Raw genomic sequence first — 12515 nt, forward strand, 5'->3', positions numbered from 1 at the left:
CTTTCACTTAGGTCATGATCTCGCGGTTCGTGGGTTCGAGCCCCGCGTCGGGCTCTGTGCTGACTGCCAGCTCAGAGCCTGGAGCCTGTTTCAGTCTGTGACTCCCTCTCTCTCTGACCCTCCCCTGCTCACGCTGTCTCTCTCTCTCCTAGAAATAAATAAAACATTTAAAAAAAAAAGAAAAAGGATGCCAGAGAACAGGGCAGGAAACCCCAGAAGGCAGACCCCTACATTTTTTAACACTGCATAGCAACAGAAGGGACAGTTCTCTGAAGTTAGAAAGCTGTCTGAATCATGCCTCCTCTGAAAAAGTCAAGGAAGCTAAATTTACACACACATACACAAATGAGCAATAGACAAGGCCCAAGGTCAAATCCTCTCAAAGTTACTATCAGAACAAAGGGAATAGGGGGCAGAATAGCATCCCTACTGACAATGAAAGTACTCTAGAAAGATGTGCCGCCAGAAGGTCAACACTGCAATGTTCTGTTTCAAAGCAAGCTTAGAGACATTAAAAACAAAAAATGGAATGAGATATCTCAGGAAATAAGAAAAGACTAGAAATAAAAGGCAAATTAACTGATAAATGAAGATTAAACTAGGAAAAAACACACAAGAATGAATAAACACCACAAATAATGCCTGAAGAGGTAAAGGTGAAAAATGATGATTAAAAATCAAAAAGAAAAGAGAAGGAAAGGGTTTGGGAGGAAGTGACACAAACTGAAGATGGACAGGAAATGTGTCACATGCTCCACAGGCTCTGGCAGACTGTGATTACTTTCTGCAGGACACAGTCACCCCCATGCCCCTGGGGTCTCTCTGACTTGCCTCCTTGAAGAGTGTTAGGATGAGGGACAGTGGTTCACAGTCACACCCACTACCTGGACAGACTGTCCAAAGCCTGGATGAAGTTATCTGTCCCTGAGCCATCCTTCTCAGGGCTCTCCATCAGTGACATGGTGGCAAAGACCACATCGCTGGCCAGGAACTTATGCTTGAACCCGAAGTGAATGCTGAAAGTCTGCACGCGCATGTCCTTCATCCTGCATCGGGAGGAAGCAACATTGCTGACATCTCTGTGTGCATGTGGGAGTGCTCTCAAGTTGTGAGTAAGTCCTCACTGCCTGGTCTGGCTAGGCCAGCAGATGTACTGCTGTTCCTCCCTGCCCCTGCTAATGCTCATGGCAAGACCACTGTGGTTCAAGAATGGAGGGGGGAAGGGGCGCCTGGGTGGCTTATCGGTTAAGCGTCCGACTTTCGCTTAGGTCATGATCTCGCGGTTCGTGGGTTCGAGCCCCGCGTCGGGCTCTGTGCTGACTGCCAGCTCAGAGCCTGGAGCCTGTTTCAGAGTAAGAAACTCCCTCTCTCTCAGACCCTCCCCTGCTCACGCTGTCTCTCTCTCTCTCTCCTAGAAATAAATAAAAACATTTAAAAAAAAAAAAAAAGAAAAAGAATGGAGGGGGGGAAGAAGACCTGACATACTAGCCCTGTAACCTGGGGCACTGAGCACCTTGTCCAAAGTTGTTCCAATTGTTGGGGGGAAGAGCAGGGATGTGTGCACGGCCCCTCTGGCACCCCAGGATGCTGGAAGCAGCCATGGGATCCTCTACGCTGAGTGTGCCTGAACCTGGACTCAGTGGGCCCTTCCCATGGCTGTTTCCTGTGTCCAGTCAGGGATTGACCAGGTCGACCTAGAGGTCTGCACCTCAGCCCCAGGATGTAAGGACCTGGACCTACTTTTAACCCAAAGAAAACTCAAAACTTTGGGAAAGGCTAGACAGGTCACATTTGTTTCTTCATTCTTCTTTTTGCATTATTTTAGGTTAAAGCTGAAGACTGAATGAAGCTTAACCCTGAAAAAACACGCGTTTACCCAAATTTATTTGCAGACTCTTCGATCATCTCCCGCAAATTCTCCTTCAAGGAGACGTCCATGGACTGGAACTTCTGCTTCACCTGTTTCAAGGGGAGGCTGGAAAGATGACAAGCACCAGTCACATGAGTGATCTGGCTTCAGATGACCTGGCCAAGCACTAGTGGGATGGAGAGCACCCTACAATGGGTCCCAGTGTGCACAAGAAAGGGGCCTTCAGATGTGGGCCTTTGGACAATATTCTGGGGTCTCCAAGTGAGACACTTCAGGTAGACACAGGCAGCCTCTGGATGTTGGTCACAACAAAGGGGAGGGAACTTTCCCCTGCTGGGAGGAGGAGTAGGGGCCTCTGGGCCAAAGTGGTCACTCACCCCACATCTGCGAGGAACTCCTGGAGCCGCTTCTGCCCGTGCACAGACCACAGCTTGAACCTGGCTGCGGTGTAGCATGTGTTGCACAGGCTGTCGTGGAGGGACCAATGCTGGTAGAGTGCCAGGCGGAGGCTGGGTGTAGTCAAGGAGGCCATGGCTGGGCAGTGACCCGTGGCTGGGCAGTGCACGGCCCCACCCATCCCCAGACAGCCTGCGTACATAACCGGTTATCCCATGAGCAACCTGGGGTTCTTTGACCTCCTTAGCTTCATTTGACCCATATAAAGAGCTTATAAGGGGGTGTGCGCACACCATTATCACTGTTGGACACACAGGGAAACTGAGGTGCAGGGGTTCTGAAAGTCTAGGTACTGTGGTGACAGGGAGTCCTCATGGCAACACAGGGCAGTCCAAGCTGTCACAGCATCTCTCCCTGTGTGCTACACCTAGTTTGGCCCTCCCCCGCACCCGTCACTCTGCTGGGCCCCCTGAACAAAATCCCTTCTTCTTAAACACACTCTATCACTGGTAGGGCTATTAAGGACAGCTGTGTGTGAGGGCAACCCTGTCCCCGGCCCCTGCATGCTTCTTCTTCCCCATCCCAAGAGTCTAAGCAGGATGCCAGGCTGGTTCTGCCCGCCTCCCAGTGTCATGCTGGTGCCCTGACACCACTTCTGCCAGCACACCTGCCCCTGAGGCTCGGCCTCTGGGCACATGATGGGCTCTGTCCTCAGTGCTGCCCTGCCTGATGGGTGAGCCCTGATCCCTGGACGTCCTGTGTCAGGTCCTGGAGGGCTCCCCAATCCTGGGAGCTCAGATGCCTCACATTTAGCACCCCTTCCTAGACGTGACCTCCTACTCACTTGTCCAAACCCATGTTTATTGGTCCCTATCCATCCCAGCAGGCACAGGACAGCATCATTCCTGCCATCACTACCTACCACTGAAGCAGCAGGCCCCAGCCACACCTTGTGCCTACGGTTGCTCGTCTGTCTCCCTGCAATCAGCAGCCCAGGGACCTTTTAAGCATAAAGAACTGAACTCCCCAACCTCCTCAACCTCCCACTGCCCTGGGCTCTCTGACCTTCAGACCCCACTTATCTCTCCAGCTCCTTCCTCAGGGTCTTTGCACAGCCACAGCCTTGGTCTAGGCTGTCCTCCCTCCCATTCAGTGTGTTTGAGTCTCAACCTGAGATGTGGCCTCCCAAAGGTCTTTCCTGAGTCCTGCCACCCAACAACCCCCTGGTTACTCCATCAATGCCCCACCTTCTTCTCATGAAACATTTGTGCTCTGTCATCACATGCTGGCTTAGTGCTTCCTGAATGGCTTGGCAAGAGTCTGCGCTCATCATTAAATTGCCCGCACTGCACAGGTAGGCCCTGCAGTGCACTTGCCCGCATGCACCAGGCCTACAGTGAGCCATAAATAAACAGATAATGCTTCTAAACACAGAACTGGCATTTAGGAGCCAAAGCCACACAGAAGAGCCAGGACAGAGCCTGCTCCCCAGTACTTGGTGCTTTGCCCAGCCTGGAGAGCATACCAGGGCCCCTTTCTCAAAACCTCTTGTTTCCTCTACTGCCTGCCTGGAGACACAGTAGCCACAGCAGTAAGATCCAGGCCTGCAGCACCTCAGCCACAACCACACCACCCCCAGGGGGATGTGGGCTGGGCCTGCAGAGGTGGTAAAATGGTGTGTGGCTGAGCAAAACTGAGGGCAGGCGTGCTGTCTGCGCCTGGCAGGCCTGAACCACAAGGATACTCATACTCGAAGGAGATCCGTGTACAGTCCACGGAGAGGGAGTTCTCCTCGTCCTCATTTCGGTGGTTGTGCCGGGACACATGGCGTTGCAGGATGCCGACGTCGGTCACGTACTTCATCCTGGAATAAAAGCACTGCCAGCTGCCTGGGTGGGTGCCTTCCTCCCTCATGTGCAGCCAGGCCACGTCCCTCCTTCCCTCGGGGGTCCCCCCTCACAGGCTAAGGGGCTAGTCCACCAGACAGGCTGTTCCTGTCAGGACTAAGGAAGGTACACCACCTCTGCAAAAGTGGGCCGGTCAGGGGCATGTGAGTAGACAGAGCTGGGAGGGGTGGCCTTTGGCCATAGCCCCTGCCACCTTGCACTCTCCTCTGGGTGGCAGCTGTCCTCCCTTTACTTATTTGAGGCCTCCTTAGGGCAGGCACCGCGGGAGGCCACAGCCCTGTCCAGCAGTCATGGCCAAGTGGACAGACTATGTAGTGACAGTAATCCACAGCAGAGGGTGTGGATCCTCTCAAGCACACCAGGAGAGGGAAGAGCCCAGTACAGGTCCACCTGCAAGTGGCCACTGAGCAGGACAGTGACAGTGGAGCCTCATGTGAGGGGCTGCTACAGGCCAGGGACAGTGCCTGGCACTGCACATAACCCATGCCATCTTTAATAGAGAAGGGGGAACAAGGGCCAACAAGGCATCCATGCCTGTGACACTCAGAACCTGCTTGGTCCCTAGGCTGTACCACAGGACTCAGGTGGGCACAGTGGGGTAGAAAGGCAGGAAATGGGGGTACAGGGGCCTCTGTAAACTGCACAAGGAGTCCAGTGACACAGAGAAGCTGTGCCAGGTGACAGGCTAAGGTGTCCTTGGACAGAGTTAGGGTAGGGGTTCCTGTCAATTCTTAGAGTCCCCACCTGATGGCCACCAGAATGGGGATGAGAGGGGGTGCCAGCACCCCATGCCTCCCAGGTATCTGTATTCTGGGGGAGCCCTTCAGCTCTCCATCAGGAGTGATGGGGAGCACTAAAGCCCATTCACCAAGGGGCAAAAGAGAATTCGGCTCCATGCCAGCCCTCCTGACAGTCCTTGCCAGCCTTCCCATTGCCTTTGAGGTCACATCTACCCTCCCTGGCAGGACTCCTAGGGTCTTCACCTCCTCCTCCCAGAGACCCCATGTCTACTGTGCAATGACCACATGGAGAGCCAGGAGACTGAGCTCCCTCCTCTCACCTCTGGCTCCACCTGCTGGGCTCCCTGAGAGTGGACAAAGCATCCACACAAGGCCTAGTTCTAAGCCCTTCCTGGGTGACAAGGATCCAGGCCCAAGGCCAGCACCCTCCTCAACAGGGCTCTGCCACCCATCTTCCCCAGCAAAACTGGGCTGTGGCCAGGCTGTGCATATGGCCATAGCACAGGCCAACCTTCAACGGCCTGAGAAAGTGCATCCTTACTGGGTGATCTTGTCTTGTACCCACTGGTCCGTCAGTCCAACGATGGCCCACCTGAAAGACAAGAGGGCAACAAAGCTCACAAGACCATCCTGCCAGGTGTGGTCTGGCCCAGGCCCACCACCCAACAGTCAGTCTCTCCTCTGCAGGGTAGAAGGTTACAGGCCAACTCAGGGCTCCCAGCATAGCATCACTGTAGTGGGAGCTTTTGGTCCACAGGAGGGAGATCTCCCAGGGCAAGGATGAGAGGCCTGCCGTGGTCTCTGTGAAGTGGCTGACCCCAACACTCTCCACCTTCATCTTTTGGGAGTAGAGCTGCAGCTGACTCCATCCTCAGGTGCTGGTGGATCCTGGCGTGTCACTCCACTTCTGAGGCCCTCATGTCACCTGCCCCTCTGCATTACGCCTTGTAGTACAAAAGGCCCTCATCATGTCTGTGTCTGTTGTTCTGGTATAAAATGGCAGGACAAAGAGTCACAGAACTTAGGCTTCTTAAGAGCCTTCCAAGGTCCTGTCTCTAAGCTCATCTTTTGTGGATGAAATGACGGAGGCCCAGGCTGGCCTGACCTCCCAAGGACCACAGCCAGATGATGGCAAGAGGAACCAGGACCTCAGGCAAGTATCCTGTCAGTCCCCAAGCAGTGTCCTTTAAGAATCCCCTCTGGGGTCAGAGCCAAGAAGAGCCAGAGATTCTGGGAACAGTGAGTTGGAGGAGGCCCTGGAAGGTTCATGTGGGGGAAGGGCATTCAAGCATACCACCATATCTGTCAGTGCAGTGAGCCCCTCATCAGAGGTCCTCTTCAAAAAATGCCACCCTGGGGCATCTTCCCCAGCCTACCCTTTCCTCCTTCCAACCTTCCCGTACATATATTTTGTATCAGATTCTTTTGTATTTGTTCTTGTGCCATTTCTGAAGTTTTCTGGAGGCATTTCAAGGGGGCATATTCTGACATCAATGATAAACTGGAGGTGCTTGTGAGTGGGCCATCAAGGGTGCCCCCAAGCACACAGCAGGTGCACACCAAAGGCTCCCTGATGCTGACGTGGCAGTCACATGCTGTGGCTACAGGGCACGGTACAGGGTTCCCACCTGGCCTCCCACGATCTCTTGATGCATAGCTGGCCCCTGTGCTGGGGAATGGGAATGTCAGTCCACACCACACAGGGGGACCTGAGGCTAAGAGAGCTGAGCCAATTGCCTGAGGGTGGCAGGTAGGCATCTGCTTGGGGTGATGACAGAGCACCCTGGGGCCTAGGTATGGCCAGGGCTGTGGTCCTGCTCCAGCCCCTGGCTGTCATAAAACCCTGATTCAGCAAAGACCATTACAATCCTCACCATGGGCTCAGGGTTTGAAAGAACATCGCCTCCTCATCTCATAGAGGAGAACCCAGAACAGAGCAGAGGATCAGGGGGGTGGTAGAGGCCAGACTTATACTTTCTTTCCTCAGAAACTGGGTTTAGGTTTTAAACCAACCTGCATACAGCACCCTAGTATGTTGAGTGCTCCCGCTTGCAGCCAGTGCAGTAAACTCAGAGGTGGGCTAACAGTTATTCCTGTACCAGATTTCATGGCACACCAGGGAGGTCAAGCTGCCTGGCGAGAGCTGCCTTATTCAAATCTCACGCTCCTACCGTTACCTGAATTCACCAGGCAGCAAGGCTGAGTGGCAGGGTGGGAAGGGTAGAGCTGCAGTCAGCCCCCATCCTCTGACCCTCTGCACCCAACAATGCTCCCTACATTTCCCCTAGGAGTTTGTATGCAGACAAAGGCTCATAGGAAGAAAATCAGGGCTATGCCCATTCCCAGAAAGGGGTTATGTCCAATGTTCCTGGCGGGGACCACACAGTGATGTCTTCTTCCAGACCCTGTTCTCACTGTGGCAGGACAGAGCTACTTGGAGAAGGAAGCCCCACACAGCACAGGTCTTGACTAGGACATACATACCACAGCATGTCGTTCAAGTCCTTGGACATCATCCATGCCAGGTCGAACATCACCATGGCTGACTGAAAGAAAGAAAGAAAGAAAGAAAGAAAGAAAGAAAGAAGCCTGAGGTCCAAGGCAACTGTGCTCCTAGGAAGGGTGCACACCGAGGCTGGGCTGCCCAGCCCAGGATCCCAGCCAAGCCCCTGAAGAATGAAGGTTTTCCCAGCTAGGGAAGGAAACATGGGTGGATTCCAGGCCAAACCAAGGGAGGAAGACAGAGTAACTCAAGTGATCTTCACTGTCTGCTCTGCTAACTAGTCATTTCTACGTGTGTACTTCATCATGCAAGGGAGAACATCTGAGAACAGCATTGTGCTAAGGTCTCTACACATCTCACTGGGTCCCTTGGTGATACTAGGGAGGCACTAAGCCAGAAGGTTAGGGACCTACACCCACACACTCCTCCTGGCTGGCTGGCAGGCTTACACACTCTCAGGAAGGCTGGATGAGGTAGGGCCTTGGATCCTGTTACCTGGACATTAAAAAGGAAGGGTGCCTCAGGACCTCTGTGAGAAAGATCTTTCTAATAGGGCTGTCTGCTTTACCTGTGGGCAGAGAGTCTGGGTTTTGGTAGGAGACAACAAGGGGTATTAGCGTCTGACCAGAAGGCTCTAACGTCCCATTGGCTGTGCAATGCTGGGCTGCCCACCAGAGATTGCCAAGAGAACGGTTCACAAATCTGGAGGGAGCTGGGCATCCGCTGCCCCACCCACCTCCCACTGCTTAGAATTTCCCATGTGCTGGGGCAGAGCAGAGAGGGCAAAAAATGATCCTTCAAAGGGCAATGAGACCTTGAGAGTAAAAGGGATGCTGGCAATATGGCACTCAGAGTTCAAGGCCCCAGGGCCAAATGCTAATACTGAACACATGATATATAACTGGAAATTTATTTTCTAGGGATCCTTAAAGCCTTGAGCTCTGCTCAACACTATCAGAGTCAGGGGCAGCTGGGTGGCACAGTTGTTAAGCATCTGACTCTTGATCTCAGCTCAGGTCATAATGTCACAGTTCATAAGTTCCAGCCCCACATCAAGCTCTGCACTGATGGCGCAGAGCCTGCTGAGGATTCTCTCTCCCCTCTGCCCCTTCCCTGCTTGTGCGTACTCTCTCAAAATAAATAAACCTAAAAATTTTTTCTTTACGTTTTCTTTAATTTTTCTTTAAAACCCTACCAGAGTCAACACAGTAGGTTTTCCATGTGAAATCCTGTTCTGTAACACATGCAGTGATGGGTCTCTGTAATTACAAGTACAGATTTGTTCTGTATTTTTGATGGTGAACAAAAATAATAGCTTCTGTCCTTGGGTGTGCAGGACCATCCTAACAACTGCCTATGAAGTGAGAGTACTCTTCCTTTTATGGAGGAGTAGAAGTTTAACTTTCAGAGAGGCTGCCCCACCTGCCCTACGTCACACAGCAGAAGTTGAGAGGTTCAGATTCAAACCAGGCTTTTGTGGTTCTAAAACCTACATTCATTCCTCCTCACGTTTTAGGACACTGACTCCTAGATTCAGAACTTTATGGTGAAGTACACCTTCCCATACATACCGATGTCCCATGATATTCATACTGTTCATAGTCAAAGAGGATGTCTCTTCTGTAACGACATAAAATGCAGTTCTTCATCAGGAAGCAGTGCAGGGAACACAAACGTTTGGAAAATGCTAAAACTTGACAGTTCTCAAAGAAACACTTTAAGTGCCAGTACTCTTTGTATTCGCTTATAGGGTGTTTCAGAGTGCACATGTGCAATGCAGGAAAGGGAATATTGACATAAAAGGCTGTAGCAATGGAAGATGTAAAATGACATAGAACAGTCTTAGAATCCCACTTCTATCCTAAGACAACAATTCAAAGGGATAAGCAAGAAAACACTATGTGCACAAACAAGGTTGTTCATTGCAGCCTTATTTGTCATGGCAAAATACCAGAAGTAACCTCCAGTTCAAAAAAAGGAGATTGACCATGTAAGTATAATGCAGATCATAAAAGTGGTTTGGAACTATAAAAAATTGGTTAGATTCGGGGCACCTGGGTGGCTCAGTTGGTTGAGCATCCGACTTCGGCTCAGGTCATGATCTCACAGTTCATGGATTTGAGCCCTGCGTCAGGTTCTGTGCTGACAGCTCAGAGCCTGGAGCCTGTTTCAGATTCTGTGTCTTCCTCTATCTCTGCCCCTCCCCTGCTCATGGTATCTCTCTCTCAGAAATAAATAAGACATTCAAAACAATAGTTAGATTAAGTAAAAACAATGCAAAATTAGGTGCGTGTTATGATCACATAAAATACGCACAAGTACAGATACCCCAGGAAGATTGATTCAAAGCCAGAATGTCTTCCGATCAGTGAATATGGATTATATTCACCTTCCTTTTCCTTACACTTCCTGAAATGGTTTTTCATTGTCCTTCCATGAGGGGGTGGCCAAGTACAACACCCTCAGCTGGAACAGCAGAGATTTTCAGGGACTGGATGGAATAAGGAATATTCAGCTCAATGGCACTGCTACACGGTCACCTCAAGGTACAATAATCTTTCCATTTTTTTATTTCAGAGTGCTTCGATTTTTTTTTTTTAATATTTTTATTTATTTCTAGGAGAGAGAGAGAGAGACAGCGTAAGAGTCTGCGAAAGTCGGACACTTAACAGACTAAGCCACCCAGGCGCCGCTGCTTCGATTTTTTTTTAATGTTTATTCATTTTTAAGAGAGAGAGAGGGAGTCAGAGCGTGAGCGAGGGAGGGGCAGAGAGAGAGACATAGAATCTGAAGGAAGCTCCAGGCTCTGAGCTCTCAGCACAGAGCCCAATGCAGAGCTCAAACCCACGAATGGTGAGATCATGACCTGAGCTGAAGTCGAACACTTACCAACTGAGCCACCCAGGTGCCCCTAGAGCACTTCAATTTTTTAATTTGCAATATGAAGAGGAATTTTGGATAATTCAGTTTCCTTCTCATACACATTCTTTTCTATGAAAACTTTTATACAATTAGCATCTATCTTATTTAGAAAGAACTTACAAATAAAACTATATTTGGAAAAACAACAAAAATAAAAGACACACAGCTGTCATCCCTAACAGAGAATATGTATTTAGAAGACCTCTGGGCCCAGTCCTGCCACTTATGAGACCACAGCATGATACAGAGGGGATCCAGAGGTCTTCTCTGATACAGGGAACACATGCTCACTCCTGGAGCCACCAGCCCAGAGACTCTAAACTATATGAACTGGGGTGCTTGGGTGGCTCAGTCGGTTAAGCCTCCGACTCTTGATTTTGGCTCAGGTCACAATCTCACAATTCGTGAGGCTGAGCCCCTTGCTGGCTCTGCACTAACAGCAAGGAAGCTGCTTGGGATTCTCCCTCTCTTTCTGCCCCTCCCCTGCTCGAACTCGTTCTCAATCTCTCTCTCTCAAAATAAACGTTTAAAAAAAACCAAACTAAATGTATTGTCTTCAAATGGGGAAAAAAAAACAAAAAGTACCCAGTCATCGTGGAAAACATAGATAACCCAGAGGGATTATGGGCTCTGTGGCACAGGGTGCTGCCTGAAGTACACACTCACCTCCGGGCCTCCCACTCTCTCCGCTGCCTCCTCTTCATGGTTTGTGCCACTATCTCCTGATATAGGGACAAAAAGAACAAAAGGTTGAGCAAGTAGGGGAGCCTCGGTGGCTCAGTTGGTTAAGCATCTGACTTCGGCTCAGGTCACGATCTCTTAGTTTGTGAGTTCAAGCCCTGAGTTGGGCTTTGTGCTGACAGCTCAGAGCCTGGAACCTGTTTCGGATTCTGCGTCTCCTTTGTTCTCTGCCCCTCCCCCTCTCACGCACTGTCTCTCTGTCTCTCTCCTTCAAAAATAAACATAAAAAAAAAAAAAGGCGTTGAGCAAATAAGCCAAGAATGTACCCCTGTAGCCTGAGAAGTTTTGAATCAGGCAGAAGCCACTGGGCATGGACCCCTGAGGGAAAACATCAGTTATTCATACCCATGTCCTAAGCTCAGTCTGGTCCTAGAAGAGAAGAAGTGAGATGGGGGATGGTCAGGACCCTATACAGACACGATATCATGGACAGGAGCAGATGTTTCCCCACTGCCTGCTCAGGGTACACTCTGTCCATCTGTTCCATCTGTCCACTTCAGCCTTCCATCGTCCCCACCACTGTGTGATCCAGAAGTGCACAGCCACTTCATACTGGCTTCCCCACCAGATCAATAGCACTAACGTTACCTATGTCCTTCCCTGTGCCAGCTGCTATTCTAATTTTACAGGCACAATCTGTTTAGTTCTCACAGCAAAGGTATGAGGTAGTGTGGCGGTTTTAAAAATCCATGGTCCGAAGGATTTTTGCTTCCAGAAAAATGGAAATTTCCCATCTAATTTTCCGTATGTGTCCACTAAATATACTTAAACACACTGTCTATATGTAAAGCAAACAAAATAAAACTCTGAAAGGTGGAAAGAAAGGCCAACCAGCTGGGGACTCTGGGATCTAAGAAGCGACAGGGTGATGAGTTCCCTGGGGCTTTTTTGGTTTTTTGGGTTATTTTGACTTATAGATCCCAGACGTGAAGATGAAGAAGCCAGCAACCTGGAAACACCCACAGGCACAGAGAAAAAAGTCCTCAACAAAAGCCAAAGGTCCCTAAGGAGCAGCCCTGAAAGAAGAAAACTTTTAGACAATAATTGGTTTAATCCAGGCACCACCACCACCAAAAACAGTGGCCCCACTCCTATCAACCCAGAAAAGATGAAGCAGAAGCCTAGATTCCCACCCTGGTGAACACCTCCCACCTGTAACACTTTACCTTTCACCTGTAATGTCTCCCAACATGCTCACTGGGGTGGTATCAGAGGGGCCAAGCAGTGAGCCTGGACCTTCCTTGCCCAGTGGTAACAAGGAGCCACTTCTCTTGGTGGTTAATGGAGGTCTAATATCTTTAACTTCTATCTCCACCTGGCTATAAAAAGACATGCTGCCCACCTTCTCTCCTTTGTCAGAGTGATGTCAGAGAAAGCAGATTAACACAGAAGGCTTAAATAAGACCCAGAGTCCCAAAACATAATATAAAAATGTC

General features: G+C 50.3%; 1 protein-coding gene across 1 annotated transcript in view; it reads right to left on the bottom strand.

Annotated features, from left to right (window-relative positions):
• Positions 1-12515, bottom strand: part of CDC45 (cell division cycle 45) — a 36242-nt gene that overhangs the window by 14275 nt on the left and 9452 nt on the right. Inside the window, exons 6-13 of the mRNA XM_039242804.1 lie at positions 11005-11060; positions 8988-9036; positions 7398-7459; positions 5455-5505; positions 4011-4130; positions 2248-2379; positions 1877-1975; positions 885-1046 (exon numbers count right to left, since the gene is read on the bottom strand). Coding sequence (XP_039098735.1) covers positions 885-1046; positions 1877-1975; positions 2248-2379; positions 4011-4130; positions 5455-5505; positions 7398-7459; positions 8988-9036; positions 11005-11060 — 731 coding nt within the window. The remainder of the gene's footprint in view (positions 1-884; positions 1047-1876; positions 1976-2247; positions 2380-4010; positions 4131-5454; positions 5506-7397; positions 7460-8987; positions 9037-11004; positions 11061-12515) is intronic.

This window comes from Hyaena hyaena, unplaced genomic scaffold, assembly GCF_003009895.1.
Source record: "Hyaena hyaena isolate Hyena2069 unplaced genomic scaffold, ASM300989v1 scaffold_219, whole genome shotgun sequence".
Classification (NCBI taxonomy): Eukaryota; Metazoa; Chordata; class Mammalia; order Carnivora; family Hyaenidae; genus Hyaena; species Hyaena hyaena.